At 36.6% G+C, this 16,222-nt stretch overlaps 2 protein-coding genes across 5 annotated transcripts in view; one reads left to right on the top strand and one right to left on the bottom strand.

Moving 5' to 3' along the window:
- Positions 1-16,222, top strand: part of SKIC3 (SKI3 subunit of superkiller complex) — a 169,659-nt gene that overhangs the window by 41,947 nt on the left and 111,490 nt on the right. The window contains exon 2 of one of the 3 annotated variants that reach the window (XM_028089296.2): positions 14,264-14,427. The exons of 1 other annotated variant lie outside the window; for it this stretch is intronic. The gene's annotated coding sequence lies outside the window, so the exon portion shown is untranslated. Of the gene's footprint in view, positions 1-14,122; positions 14,428-16,222 lie in introns of those variants that run through there. One more of the 3 variants, XM_088023398.1, reaches the window with a different exon arrangement.
- ARSK (arylsulfatase family member K) overlaps positions 1-16,222 on the bottom strand; it is a 44,596-nt gene that overhangs the window by 11,539 nt on the left and 16,835 nt on the right. For both annotated transcript variants that reach the window (XM_028089299.1, XM_028089300.1), the window contains exons 4-5: positions 5,571-5,853; positions 2,855-3,026 (exon numbers count right to left, since the gene is read on the bottom strand). In XM_028089299.1, the coding sequence (XP_027945100.1) occupies positions 2,855-3,026; positions 5,571-5,853 (455 nt within the window). The remainder of the gene's footprint in view (positions 1-2,854; positions 3,027-5,570; positions 5,854-16,222) is intronic.

Below are 16,222 nucleotides of genomic sequence, written 5' to 3'. Positions count from 1 at the left end.
AGGAAGGAGAAAATACAGTACTGAGAGGATAAGTTTCTTCATCTGGAGGTTCAAAAGTTTCTTTATTTGGAGATTATGCTGGCTTGCTTTCTATGTTCCTCTCAGAGATTGGGGAAAACATTTTTTCCCCTTGGTTACTTAAATGAAAAAAGAAAGACAACTCTAGATGTCAGCACTATACGGTGTCCCAGACAATGAAAGGATCGGTATTATCACTGACCTACAATTTCTGCCCCATGGGAGGTCAGAACTCCTTCTCCCTGCTACCCTTTCTCCCAGATCCCCAATTGGCAGGTCAGGCTTAGCATATTCTTGGATAGGGAATAAATGGACAGTAAAATTCCTCTGACCAGTCCCTGTCTCTTAGTGTCCTCTTCGTTGTAATTAAAAGAATCACCGAAAGGCATAGGCCAGAGAGAAGAGTCATCCCTATTTTGGCAATTCCTGAATCATGGCCTACAGGGGGGTCTGTATTATTAAAACAAAACCTACAGGTGATTCTGAGGTCCAGTCAAACTGAGACCCACTGTTCTATGGAGTTATTTACAGAGTGCATACCATCAGGATCTTCCAACTGGACAACTATAATGGCTTCCTAATTGGTCTTCTTGCTCACATATCTCTTTCCCCTCTAACTCTTGTACCACTGGGGTGGCTATCTTTCTAAAATATCTGATCATGTCATACCCCAGCTTAAAACTTTTTCAAAATTTCCCATTGTCTAAGTCTTTAGCGAGCTCAGCGCCCTTAACTACCCCCTAGACCTTTACCTTTTATAGTCCTACACTACTTAGAATCCCTGAACTAGTAATAATTAGGTTAGACTTTCTTGCCTCTGTACATTCTCTGCTTTCTTCTGTGTTGGATGCCTTTTCTTCCACCTTCTACTTGGCAGATTCCCATTCTTCCTTTATGACCAAGCTCAAGCATTATCTCCCTGGTGAAACACTGCCTGCTCCTTCAGGTGGACTGAATCACTGTCCTCCAAGGCCTCTACAACTCGTATTCTGCTGTAGTTACAACAACACGTTACAAGTGCTGGTGTTTATACTCATCCAGTAAATGTTTACTGAGTTCTTACTATGTGCCAGGCATCATGGATGCAAAGCTAGGCACCTGGGATGCAATCTTGGTAACACTGAAGTCCCTGCTCTCATAAGGCTCCCCTTGTTCAAGGAAAGCAGACAGTAAACAAGTAAATAGACAAAATAATTGATGATCATGATGTAAACAATCAAGATGATAAGGTAGAGAGTAAGTAGGATGGTGGGGCTGGTATACTAACTTATGGTGGTTGGGAAGACATCCCTGAGGAGGTGGTGTTTGGACTGAGAGCTAAAGACTGAGAATAGCCAGCCATGTAAAAAGCAAAGGCAAGAGGATCCCAGGCAGAGGGAAAAGCAAATACAAAGGTCCTGAGGGGGAGCAAGAGCTTAGTGTTTTTAATTTAAAAAGTGTGATTTCTTAATAATATTCAATTAGTACTACCAGTGCCCCAAATGGGGCCTGATAGTGCTAGTGCCTAGTGGGCACTAAATATTTGTTGAACAAACACAGGGAACAGTAAGAAATACAATTTGGTGGCGAGACTAGTGTGGATATAACAAGATATAACCTATTTCATAAACTTTGTAGTGAGCTGCTGCATTTTTTTCTCTAAGAGACTTCAAGAGGTATTCCCATACTCCCCACAGCAACATTATATATATATATATATATATATATATATATATATATATATGTAGTATTTCACCTTAGTAGATATGGATGAATGGATAGCTGCAAACTTTCAAAAGTGATTTCCAGGGTGCAAATGGGTGAATACTCATTAACATCAGAAAATATGAAAAACAATTCAACATTTGTGTGGATTTACGATTAAAGAAATTTACTTTAAATCTCATTTGCATTTAAGATTGAGTACTTGGAAAATCCTTAAGACTTTTAATTCATATTATACTTCATATATTATAAATAATTAATCCATATATATTTTTTTGCTTTCTGCTTTATACTTTTCTATTTTTGCCCAATGAATGCTTCTTAAGAAATAGCTACTCACTTGTTCACTCTCAAAATTTACTTTGTACAGAAGAGGTGCTTCCCACACTCCACTAATGTAATTTGCTCCACTCTAAAGTATACCAAAATATGAAAATAACTTGTTAGAAAGATGGATTTTTTTTTAAGCCAAGGGTTCTCCAATCTAAACTGGAAACTGCCATTAACTCTACAAGTGAGTAGGCAAAACACATTCTTGACAGTCATCTTATGGAAGCAGGTAGAGTTTTGAGCTGAACTAGGGAAGGAAAGTCAATATGATTCTGGACCAGACTACACATGGGGAAAATAATGTCAGGTTTAGTTAAACCCTACGCTAAAGGGCCTGGGAAGAACGGTTTTGTTTTCTAATTATTACAAGTCTGGGAGAATTCACAAGATTCTGTGACTAAACTCTTATCTCTTAGAATCTAAGCTGCCTTACAATTACCTGTCACATGTGTACTTGTGTTTGGTTAAATACTGATTCCTGTGTAAAGCAGGTAAAAAGTTTTATGTCAAGCAGGTAATAGCCTTCTATGGTCCTGTCTTTATGTATGAACAAATCTGAGCATTTATTAATTTATGAATAATTAAGATAGAAAAGGCTTTTTATTCCATGATTAATAATGCAAATTATCCAATTTTTATATGTGTCAAGATTTTTATAATTCTAAGCCTTTAGCATCTAAGAAACTGTTGTAAAACATTGTCTGAGGAAGTTCATACAAGTCAGCAACCAGCACGATCACAGTTTGTTGGAAAAATATTACACTTTTTCTTCATTTAATTGCTTATTAAATAGACCACCTACCAAGCATGGCATCTGTCTCAGCACACATAGCATAATAAAAGGCCCTAATATTTTTAATTTCTTTTTCTGTAAACTTTCCAGTGCAGTTTTTTGTATAAGAAGAGTAATAATCTACAGGGTGCATTTCTGACAGAGGTGACCACTTTGGGATTTTGATGGCATCATAAGAAACCTAAAAAGGAGAGAAAAACAAGGTAGTAATATTCTTCTCTTCCAACAAGTATGTATGGTGAACTAGACAATGCTTAATTACTTAGGATTGTAGAAGAAAATAGTTATGAGTTACGTAAAGAAAACAGTAAATCAAATACATAATTAGGAACAAATTGTTATGACTAGTAACAACAAAATGTATATATTAACATCTGTGTATATAGTGAGTTATGAAAATTATTTTTATAATTATACATGACAATGAAAAACATGAGCTATATTAGACGGTATTCTAGTCGAGAAAAAGTATCCAAGCTTTTTAATATAGTGTGTGACCAACTCAAAATTCCAGAATCAACAGGCTCAGAATCTAGAGTTTGTTCCCAGTAGTTCACTAGTAAAACTGCCAATATCTAGTGAGACAGCCAAATGTTTGCTAGGAACAAATACAACTTTTTAATACGTATGAATGCTTATAGTTTTGGTGAAAACAAGACTAAACTTAAGTCATATACTTCTTTTAGTCATGTAACTTAAAAACCTCAGATATCTACTTACTATTTACTTATAAATTATTTGATTCAGCTCATTAGGCTAGTACTAATTTTTCAAGATAGAGCCAGTTACAACTTTTTTAGAAGACATGAAGTATCTACAGTTTTGACATTGTTTCCTTTGAAACAGGGTTCACTAAACAGCATTTCTGATTAGAATTTTTAAAGCAACTTAAATTCAATTTAAGTTGATACCTTTCAAAACACAGGTGGTTCCGTTTGCATGGTTCAGATGTGCTTGGATTTCATTTACCACAGTTTAGTTAAATAACACCAGTCCCCCAACAACACACATTTTAATTACCAAACTATATTAACTGTGAGTTACTGCATAAAGTACAAACTTTCACATTCAAATACTGCTAGCTCTTTAGTCTACAAATCCCTGTATATTACAGGTGTGTGTCCCAATCAGTGACTAATCATATTATTTTTTTCAAAGTCTATCAGTGATTGGTCCCTGCTTATCATTTATTTAGTATGCATACGTACAGCCAAGGTGTAGCTGGGCTGCGTCCTTCTCTCCCAGTGAAACCTCCATGTGGCATTTTTACAAAAATGGATAATCAAAAGAGGGATTGGTCAAAAAAGATGAATGTACAGTAAAAAAATAAGAAAGTGATAACACTGTACGTGAAATCTGAATCAAACATTAACTAGAGTTATAGAAAAGAGAGCCAACCTGGGAATGTTGACACTGCCACCATTTGATACACTCTAGCTATGCAGCCAGAGGAACTTAGTGTAGATAAACTCATTGATAAAAACAGGAAGGTCGTTGCAAAACAAAAGGGTGAGCATATCCTAGAGAAAGTGACACTGGCAAAAATCCATAGGTTAAAAGAACTCTCAGAAATATATCATCACATTGGAAGTTCAAAGCGTAAAATGTTGGAAGGTGATCCACATTTAGAAAGAGATGGGGCAGTCTGCCAAGACTTAGAGAAGATGCTTGCTCCATATCTTGTTATACAGTGAGAAGACAAGCAGTTCAAATTCTTATGTTTTTTTTTTCAAAAACCCAAAACACTTTAATCCTCAATATTTCTAGTATTTTCAGTTACAGTGCATTCAACATTAGTTTTACTGTCTTTTTTTTTCATTTCCCTGCACATTTATAACCCAAAATAAGAGAGGCTTAATGTTTTGACAAATTTTGTTGTTGTTGTTTAGATTTTGTTTATTCATTTGAGAGAGAGACAGACAGAGAGCACAAGCAGGGGGAAAGGCAGAGGGAGAGGGAGAAGCAGACTCCCTGCCGAGCCGGGAGCCCGACATGGGGCTTGATCCCAGGACCTGGAGATCACGACCTGAGTTGAAGGCAGAAGCCCAACCATCTGAGCCACCCAGGTGCCCCTTGACAAATGTTTTTAAGAGTCCTAGAAAAATGGTCATTTTCTCAATTGATTGTTGAGATCTCTTTGTATAGTTTCAGCTTGCATGGTCACTTTTACCCCCTGAATTCTGCCAAGTGAAGACTGCCTGCTTAAGAGAACATCTTTTAGTTTCTTTCTTTTTCTTAAGATTTTATTTATTTAAGAGAGAGAGCTCACAAGCTGGCGGGGGGGGGGGGAGGTGGTGGTAGTGGCAGGGCAGAGGTGGAGGGGCAGAGGGAGAGATTGAGAATCCTGAGCAGACTCCCGCACTGAGCGAAGAGCCTGACCCAGGGCTCGATCCCAAGACGCTGGGATCATGACCTGAGCTGAAACCAAGAGTCAGACACTCAACCAACTGAGCCACCCAGGCTCCCCAGTTTCCTTTTTTATAGACACATTATATTCAAAGTGTTCAACTCAGAAGTAGATTACTGAGTTTTAATACTTATTTCATTTCTGTAAAATTGCCCCTTTGTTTTTTGCAACCAGTTATTGGTCATACTTGATTTACTATGATACAGAATTTTCAAATTTTTCTTTAAAAGTGATAATAAAAGAAGCAGTGGGCAAATACCAATAACATACAATTTATAATGTTAACTTGTACTTTTGAGCACACAATAGTGTACTTACCTTTTTAAGCCAATAAAGAGATGTGTGAAATGTTGAAGATCCAAAATTTTCTCCTGAAGATGGTGAAGGATATGGATGTGGTAAATTTAATCCCAAGTACAGAACAAATGGTTGAGTGTAATTACTTGCTTCCTTTCTTAACCAATTTACTGCTCTGTCTGTATTCTTCCAGTCCTTTTCCATTACTCTTACTTTAGTCTTTTTAGGGATAAGATTAACCATCGGTCTGCCTTCTTGTCTGAGTAAGAAAGCAACATCTCTTGTCCATGCTTCAACACGGTTGCTGAGGAGGCAAAAAACGTGTATTATAAGGTGCTAAAAAAGATTAAAAAAAAACCTGACTAAGCATAAATATAAGAAAGCAATATGGAAAACAGTTTTTAGACTCAGTCATGTAAATGTTCAGGCTCACTACATTAGATCTCATTAAGAAAGTTATTGAGACTTGCAAACACAAAATCCAGGGGAAAAAAAATGACAAGAATCAAATATTCACCTATATGTCCTTTAAAACTAAGATAGATTATTTAGAAGGGTTATTTTTTCTTATAACAAGATATTTAATAATATAAAAGGTGTTTCAAGTTCCTAGTATTTCTCCTAAATTTTCTAGCAATTTGTCTTTTTTCTGTCAGAAGAAGAAAGAGAGGTTTTTATTTTTATTCCAGTGTAGTTAATATACAATGTTGTATTTGTTTCAAGTGTACAATGTAGTGATTCAACAATTCCACATATTACTTAGTGCTCATCAAGATAAGTGTACTCAAATCCTTCTCACCTATCTCACCCAATCCCCACCATCTCCCCTCTGGTAAAAATCAGTTTTTTTCTCTATAGTTAAGATTCTGTTTTTTGATTTGTCTCTTTTTTTCTCCCTTTGTTTATTTGTTTCTTAAATTCCATATATGAGTGAAATCATATGCCGTTGTCTTCCTCTGACTGGCTTATTCTGCTTAGCATTATACTCTCTAGCTCCATCCATGTTGTTGCAAATGGCAAGATTTCATTCCTTTTTATGGCTGAATAATATTCCTGTGTGTGTGTGTGTGTGTGTGTGTGTGTGTGTATGTGTGTATCACAGCTTCTTTATCCATTCATCTGTTGATGGACTTAGGTTGCTTCCATAATTTTGCTATTATAAATAATGCTGCAATAAGCAAAAGGGTGCATGTATCCCTTTGAATTAGTGTTTTTGTATTTTTGGGGTAAATACCCAAAAAATTATTGCGATTATTGGATCATAGGGTGGTTCTATTTTTAACTCTCTGAGGAACCTCCATATTGTCTTCCACAGTGGCTGCCCCAGTTTGCATTCCTATCAACAGTGCACCAGGGTTCCTGTTTCTCCACATCCTCACCAACACTTGTTTCCTTTGATTTTAGCCATTCTGACAGGTGTGAGGTGATATCTCATTGTAGTTTTGATTTGCATTTTCCTGATGATCTGTGATGTTGAGCATCTTTTCATATATCTGTTAGTCTGTTCATGTCTTCTGCCCATTTTTAATTGGATTATTTGGTTTTTGATCTTACAGATTTTCTACACTAACTCTTTACTGGATATGTCATTTACAAATATTTTCTTCCATTCAGTAGGTTGTTTTTGTTGGTTGTTACCTTTGCTGTGCAGAAGCTTTTTATTTTGGTGCAGTCCCAATAGTTTATTTTTGCTCTTGTTTCTCTTGTCTCAGATGTATCTAGAAAGATGTTCTTATGGCCAATGTCAGAGATATTACTGCCTGTGCTCTCTTCTAGGATTTTTATGGTTTCAGTCTCACATTTAAGTCTTTAATCCATTTTCAGTTTATTTATTTTTTTTTTTGTATGGTGTAAGAAAGTGGTCCAGGTTCATTCTTTTGTAGGTAGCTGTCTAGTTTTCCCAACACCATTTATTGAAGAGACTGTCTTTTTCCCATTGCATACTCTTGCCTCCTCTGTTGAAGATTAATTGACCACATAATTGTGGGTTTATTTCTGGGCTTTCTATTCTGTTCTGTTGATCTATGTATCTGTTTTTGTGCCAGTATCATATTATTCTGATTATTACAGCTTTGTAATATAACTTTAAGTCTGGAATTGTGATACCTTCAGTTTTTTCTTTTTCAAGATTGCTTTGACTATTTGGGGTCTTTTGTGGTTCCATACAAATTTTTGGATTGTTCTAGGACTGTGAAAAATGCTGTTGGTATTTTTGATAGGGATTTCATTAAATCTGTAGATTGTTTTGGGTCGTATAGATGTTTTAACAATCTCTATTCTTCCAATCGAATGTCTTTCCATTTCATTGTATTGTCTTCAATTTCTTTCAGTCAGTGTTTACAGTTTTCAGAGTACAGGTCTTTCACCTCTTTGGTTAAGTTTATTCCTAAGTATTTTATTATTTTTGGTACAATTGCAAATGGGGTTGTTTTCTTCATTTCTCTTTCTGCTGCTTACTAGTGTATAGAAATGCAGTGAACTTCTTTTTTTTTAAGATTTTATTTATTTATTTGAGAGAGAGAATGAGATAGAGAGCATGAGAGGGGAGAGGGTCAGAGGGAGAAGCAGACTCCCTGCTGAGCAGGGAGCCCGATGTGGGACTCGATTCCGGGACTCCAGGATCATGACCTGGGCCAAAGGCAGTAGCTTAACCAACTGAGCCACCCAGGCGCCCTGCAGTGAACTTCTGTACATTGATTTTGTGTCCTGCGGCCTTACTGAATTCATTTATCAGTGCTAGTAGATTTTTAGCGCAGTCTTTTGGTTTTTCTATAAATAGTATCATGTCATCTGCAAATAGTGCAAATTTTACTTCTTCCTTACCAATGTGGATGCCTTTTATTCCTTTCTCTTATCTGATTGCTGTGGCTAGAAATTCCAGCACTACTATGTTAAATAACAGTGGTGAGAGTGGACATCCCTGTCTGTTCTTTGACCATAGAGGAAAAGATCTCAATTTTTCAACATTGAGTATGATGTTCACTGTGGGTTTTTCACATAAGGTGTTTATTATGTTGTGATATGTTCCCTGTAAATCTACTTTGTTGAGTTGTTTTTTTTCATTATGAATGGATGTTGTACTTTGTCAAATGCTTTTTCTGCCTCTATTGAAATGATCATATGGTTTTTATCCTTTCCCTTATTGATGTGATGTATCACATTGATTTGTTTATACTGAACCACCCTTGCATCCCAGGAATAAATCCCATTTGATCATGGTGAGTGATTTTTTTTTTAATGTATTGTTGGATTTGCTTTGCTAATATTTTGTTGAGGATTTTTGCATCTATGTTCAACAGAGATATTGGCCTGTAGTTATTTTTTTGTTGTTGTATCTTTATGTGGTTTTGGAATCAGGAAAATGCTGGCCTCATAGAATAAATTTGGAAATTTTCCTTCCTCTTCCATTTTTTGAAAAAAAGTTTGAGAATTGGTATTAACTCTTCTTTAAATATTTGGTAGAATTCACCTGTGAAGCTGTCTGGTCCTGGACTTTTGTTTGTTGGGAGTTTTTTGATTATTGGCTCAATTTCATTGCTGGTGATCGGTCTGTTCAAATTTTCTATTTCTTCCTGTTTCAGTTTTGGTAGGTTATATGTTTCTAATTTACCCATTTCTTCTAGATTGCCCAGTTTGTTGGCATATAAGTTTCATAATATTTTCTTACAATCCTTTGCATTTTTGTGATGTTGGTTATTTCTCTTTTGTTTCTGATTTTGTTTGAGTCTTCTCTCTCTTTTGATGAGTCTGGCTAGAGTTTATCAATTTTATTGATCTTTTCAAAGAACTGGCTCCTGGTATCATTGATCTATTGTTTTTTTTTACTTTCTATATCATTTATTTCTGCTCTAATCTTTATTAGTTCCTTCCTTCTGCTGGTTTTGGGTTTTGTTTGTTCTTGTTTTCCTAGCTCCTTTAGATGGAAGGTCAAGTTACTTGATATTTTTCTTGCTTCTTGAGGTAGGCCTGAATTGCTATAAACTTCTTAGAACTGCTTTTCCTGCATCACAAAGTATTTGGACTGTTGTGTTTTCATTTTCATTTGTCTCCATCTATTTTTTTACGTCTTCTTTGATTTCTTGGTTGACCCATTCATTGTTTAGTAGCATGTTTTTTAAATCTCCATCAATTTGTGCTCTTTCCAGATTTTTTCTTGTGGTTGACTTCTAGTTTCATTGCAGTATGGTCAGAAAGATGCGTTGTGTAACTTCAATCTTTTTGAAATTATCAAGATTATTTTTTGACCTAATAAGTTATCTATTCTGGTGAATGTTCCTTGTACACTTGAAAAGAATGTGTATTCTGCTGTTTGAGGATGGAATGTCTGAATATATATCTTAAATCCATCTGGCCCAGTGTGTCATCCAAAGCCACTGTTTCCTTGTATATTATCTGTTTAGATGATCTGTTCATTGATATAAGTGGGGTGTTAGAGTCTTCTATTATTATTGTATTGCTATTGATTAGTATTGTATTACTTATATTTGTTATTAACTGTTTTATATATTTGAGTGCTCCCATGTTGGGTGCATAAATATTTACAATTATTATGTCTTTTTGTTGGATTGTCCTCTTAACGATTATATAGTATCCTTCTGTGTCTCTTGTTACAGTTTTTGTTTTAAAGTCAATTTTGTCTGATATAAATATTGCTACCCCGGCTTTCTTTTGACACCCATTTGCATGATAAATGTTTCTCCATCCCCTCACTTTCAATCTGCATATGTCTTTTTTTTTTTTAAAGATTTTATTTATTTGAGAGAGAGTGAGCGAGAGAGCACAAGCAGAGGGAGTGACAGTGGGAGAGGAAGAAGCAGACTCCCAGCTGAGCAAGAAGCCCAATGCGGGGCTCGATCCCGGGACCCTGGGATCATGACCTGAGCCAAAGGCAGACACTTAACTGTCTGAGCCACCCAGGTGTGCCTGCATGTGTCTTTAGGTCTGAAGCTTGTTTCTTGTAAGCAGCATATAGATGGGTCTTGTTTTTTTTTTTTAATCCATTCCATCACCCAGGGTCTTTTGATTGGAGAATTTAGTCCATTTACGGTCAAAGTAATTATTGTTAGGTATGTATTTATTGCCATTTTATTTTTTTTGTTGTTTTTTTGTGTTTATGGATCTTCTCTGTTCCTTTCTTCCCTTGCTTTCTTTTCTCACCGTAAGTTGGCTTTCTTTAGTGATTTACTTGGATTCCTTTCTCTCTGTTTTTTGCATATCACTGTTTTTTGGTTTGTGGTTGCTATTAGGTTTGTTTATAACATCTTCTGCACATAGCAGTCTACCTAAGGTTGATGGTTGCTTAAGTTTTGTTTTGTTCTGTTTTTAGAGTCTGTGTTGGGGGGGTAGGGGCAGAGGGAGAAGGAAAGAGAGAATCTTAAGCAGGCTCCGTGCCCAGCCTAATGCAGGGCTCAAGCTCATGACACTGAGATCACGGCCTAAGTTGAAACTGAGTTGGATGCTTAATCGACTGAGCCACACAGGTGACCCAATGGTCACTTGTTTGAACCCAATTTTTACTCCTCTCTTCTCCATCTTTTAAGTACATGGTATCATATTTTACTTCCACTTGTGAGTCCCTTGACGGAGTTTTACAGATATACTTACTTTTACTACTTTTGTGTTTCCTACTTTCCTTACTCTTACTGTCTTTTCCACTCACAGTCCCCTTTAACATTTCTTGTAGGGTTGGGTTAGTGGTCATGAACTCCTTTAATTTTTGTTTGTCTGGGAAACTCTTTATCTCTCCTTCTAATCTCAATGAAGTTGTGTGGGTGGTTCTCTTCCGCAGGGCGTGTGCAGCCATTGTGGAGACTGAGGCCTGCCTGGGCTACTCTGTAAAGTGTGTGCCAGTGGGGGTGCAGTTTTAACAGGGTGTGTGTGTGTTCTCCGTGGGAGCTGACAAGCTGCTGTCACCAGGACCCAGATGGTGTTAAGGGCAGAGTTGGGAGATACAGTGTTGGCAAGGTTTGCACTGGTTATCTGGGGGAGGGGACCCCCAGTGCTGCGACGGAGTCAGGCCCAGCTGGAGAGGGAGGGGCATGGTGTAAGCAAATTAAGTGGTGGATGTTTATGCCACACTGGTTTCCACAGGTGGCTGTGTGTTTATGTTGGGGGGTGGGGGAGCGAAATGGTGCCTGCCAGCTCCTTTGTTCCTGGAGAAGTCCCTCACAGAACTCTGAGTTTAGTAAATAACTCTCTCTCCTGTATGCTCGAAGTGCTTTTGTAAATGCTGCTTCTATGCTGTCTCTCCTCAGGCTGTTTCTCTTGCTTTCTCTTTAAGGGCAGGGACTTGGCTTCCCGTTACCCTGGAGGCTATCCCAGCATGGAACCTGCTGATTTTTAAAGCTCTGTGCTTTAAGACCTGCTGGTTCCAAGAATTCGTGAAATTTGGCCCCGTGTATTTTCAAAGAGCCAGATGCTGTGGGGACCTGTTTTCTCTCTGCAGGCACCCTGGTGTGCTAGTCTCTCACCCCTCTCCATGCCCACTGCTTCCTGCCTCCAGTGGCCAGACTCGCAGGGTTTAGCTCCCCACTACATCTCTGCCTTTCCTACCCTCTTCAGTGTGGCCTCTCCTCTACATTTAGTTGTGGAGTTTGTTCTGCCAGTCTTTGGGTCGTTTTCTGGGTTATTTACATTGATGTGAGTATTACTTGCAGTAAGCACAAACATACAATGTATAGTTTCCTATATGCCAGCATTTCTCGAAGTGTGGCCCAAGGATCTCTGGAAGGTCCCTGAGAGGCTTTCAGGGGGTCCATGAGGTCAAAACTATTGTCATATTAGTAAAATGTTACACTAATGTAAGATTAGTAAGATGTTACATTCAATCTCACATGAGTGAACAAAGGGACACAAAATTACCATATTTCTGATAAAGGCATTCACAATAGGATAAACCCTATCCTACCTCTACCTGAAGTCTGGTTCTTTATATTTTTGCTACTGGACGTGGTCTGTGGACCAACAGCATCAGCATCACCTGGAAGCTTGTGATACAGAGCAGAATCTCAGGTCCCATCCCAGACCCACTGAATAAGAAAGGGTATTTAACATAATGCCCAGGTGTTCTGTATGCATATTAAAGTCTGAGATGCATTGTTCTACATTACATAACAATCTAAGAATTCTTTTATGCAGAAACTTCTAAATTTTTAGATAGGATCACCAAAATAGTATCTTCAGAATGGGCTACGTTGGTTCAGTGCCAGAAAACAAGTTGATGGCCAAATGCACTACCAAACAATCAGCAGTCTGATTAATTCTTTTTAATAATAAAATATCCTCCTAATATGAATGAAAAAACTCCTACCTAACACATTACCAACTAATTAATGCATAAATTTGCATATATGCCATTGCTGTGTGGGTTTTCTGTGCCAATATGCCAAATTCTGCTGCAGCATTGTTCAGTGAGCAGAAAGCACAGGATTAATTAACATAGTAGCTATCTCTTCCGAAAAAATATGGCACATTACAATTGATCACATGACCATTTTCTTTCAAGATGAATTCTGAGGTTAGACTTAACCTGCAGCTTCCTAAGATAATTAACTCTCAGTCTTCAAGAGTTTTGTGGATATTTCTTTTTCTCTCTCTCTCACACATACACAATTATTGTTTCTGATGGGATTTAAATAGCTAGATGTATCTCAGATAAGTCTCCTGAATGAAAATGTTACAAATCTGAATAATGTACCTTGCAAATTCTGGTATCAGCCTAACATATTCTATAAAAGAAAAAAAGAAATCCATACTCCTTTCCATTAAATACTCTTCCCTCAATGTTGTGAGAAATACATACACCATTTTTTAAAGAACTTGTAAGGCTGTCACCTATCTTCCTCACATATATGGACACTCAAGAAACAGTCTGTTTTAGTGGAAAGAATAAACTCTAGCAAATTTAAGTTGGAACATTCCTTTCAACATACATGATTTAAATGCTGAATATATGCATGCTTTCTCATTGATTAATTTTATTAATTCCAACCATTTTTTTTGGTGAAATTAAAGTGGCCAGTGTTTCTTATTCCTTTTTTTACATTCATAGAGCTATTTGTAAATAAGATAAAAATCATGGATTTTCACTAAATGATATAATTTTCACTAAATGATATAATTCATTATTCATACTTGTGTAAAATATTAACTTAATAATGTTAACATAATGCTTTATATTTTAAATATTTCATAATTAGTTTTTGTTATAAATATATTTTTTATATAATAATATTAAATGCATAGTAAATAAATTCTCTTTTTCATGGCTAACTACAATAGAATGTAGGCAATACAAGAGCCACCTGGACGATGGACATACTTAGAAGAACACAGGAAAACTCGGAATGGATGGCAAATTAGATCAATCAAAAAATTACATGAATGAGGGACGCTTGGGTGGCTCAGTCGGTTAAGCATCTGCCTTCGCCTCAGGTCGTGATCCCAGGGTCCTGGGATCGAGCCCCGCATCGGACTCCCTGCTCAACGGGAAGCCTGCTTCTCCCTCTCTCTCTGACGCTCCCCCTGCTTGTGCTCTCTTGCTCTCTATTTCTGGCAAAAATAATAAATAAAATTTAAAAAAATTACAGGAACTCAAAAAGTTCATGTAAAATAATCATGGGACTTGACCAGAAAGCAAAAAATCTGTTCAAGGGTGAAAAGAATAAAACATAACCATTCCCAAGTTGTTACTGCTATTTTTTTTTTTTTAACAGAACAAAAACTTTGTGGAGATTCTCAAATTCAGCTTACCAGATGAAGCATGCAGGGTTTTTTTGCCAGCTGCCTGAACCTATTACTGAAGTCCTTCTCACATATGAAAGCTTTACTTTCATTGCTTCCCTACAGGAATTCTGGTTTAGCCAATGTTCTCCAAAAGGTTTGTACTCTCCTACTTGGATGCCTTTGTTTAGAAGTTTCTCCTTCCTGTCCATTTTAGCCTAGTAATGTTCTACTTCTTTGAAAGCTTATCAAATCTAAAATGCTATTAAAACTATATATACTATTTAAAAATATATATGTATGTATATATATATATACACACACACTATTAAGAAAAATACTGCCAATTAGACTATAACAGAATTTTGTAATCTCAGTAGTAAGATACACTGCAATTTCAGAGATATCTTAAATTGTGAAAAAGAAAGAAGTGCCACCTTAGAATAAATTAAATACAGCCTTTACTCCCATCTCCTGAAAAAAAATCTGGATGTGATCACTTCCTTCTTTAAACAGAATTAAATATATTTTATCCCGTATTGCAGTTATCTAGACTTATTTTTTTTTAACCTTTTTAAAACCATACATCTCTTCAGCTAGGTCATATCTGGCTAATGCTAATGTTAATTTGAAAAGTTAAATCTCCCTATTATTAGATAGCTTCAGACTCGTCTCAAATAGATTGAGATAAATTTCCACAAATGGCTAACACTGGCCAAAGTAGGAGATATAAACTTCCTTATAGGCAGCTAAACCCTAATACATTAAAGTTTAGTAATTAAATGGGAAAAAATCCAATAATAGTAATAAGAGTGTAGGCTAGAAGCGATCCACCGATGTCTCAAGAAACTGATCTAGGAATTATGGTAGACAGCATTCTGAAGATAGCCCCAGGGGCTGCTTCAACCAAGAATTGTCTAGTCATCAGAAGTGAGGGTTCTGGAATAACTAAAACAATAGCAGACTCTTTCCTTATCCTAAATTATCTGAGAATGCACCCAGAATAATGCAAGCTGTTCTAGATACTGAATTTCATTAAAGATAGTAAGACGATGATAGTGGTGTGGGTTCCACAAAATCTTCTAAACTGACCAAAGGAATGGATGCCTTTCTCCATTATAAGGAAAAGAACAAAATAAACTCCTCTTTGGTATGGAGAAAACCAATCTAAAGGTATTTATGATCTTAGATCATAAAATAATGGTGGATATGCATGAGATATACACATACCACTAGGATACAGAATTGAAAGGGACTGAGAGAGGGCTCTATGGTTGTTAATCTGAGTTCTGTCCCTTTCTTCTTAGTTACTCTGATTCTATTGAGAATCCAGACTGTGCTTCCAGTCTGGAGGCCTGACGGGGCCAGGAAGAGCGCTGTAGGCAGCTTGTGGTTTGCTTCACTTTGCTGTTTGCCAAGAGGTTCAAGCTGAAGAAATCCCCAGAGCAATTCTCTTATTTTGGAAGCAGGCCTTTATTTTTCATTTGTTTCAGAGGAGTGAAAATTGCCTAGTGTGACCTGGCTTCAGAAAAACGTGAAGTTACATGAACTGAGAACATAGATAAATTTCAGTGGAAGTAGGATGACAGAGGATTTGACTTTAGGTTTTTAACTTTTAGCTAGGAAAGAGAAGACAACAGCTTATTTAAATTGGCTTCTGATGCCACTAGAATGTAAGTTCCCTGAGTTTAGACATTTTTGTGTTTTGATCACTCCTGTAGTCCCATCGTTTAAAAATAGTGTCTGGTACATAGTGGTTGGCTCCATTAAATATTGGCTGAATAAAATACATTGGACTATACTTTTGTAACTTAAATAAGGATCATCTTTAGTCTTAGTATTTTTAAGGAATATTACTTAATACTCAATTTCTTTATTAAATTGTGATCTTAGAAATCTAGTTTTTAAAATGTCTATATAAAATGTCTCCTAATTCTACACACTTCCAAACT

The sequence above is a fragment of the Eumetopias jubatus genome, unplaced genomic scaffold (assembly GCF_037043125.1).
Source record: "Eumetopias jubatus isolate StellerSeaLion01/CBP00866 unplaced genomic scaffold, mEumJub1_p1.0 scaffold_5, whole genome shotgun sequence".
In the NCBI taxonomy this organism is placed as follows: Eukaryota; Metazoa; Chordata; class Mammalia; order Carnivora; family Otariidae; genus Eumetopias; species Eumetopias jubatus.
This window is presented reverse-complemented; position numbering and strand designations above follow the sequence as displayed.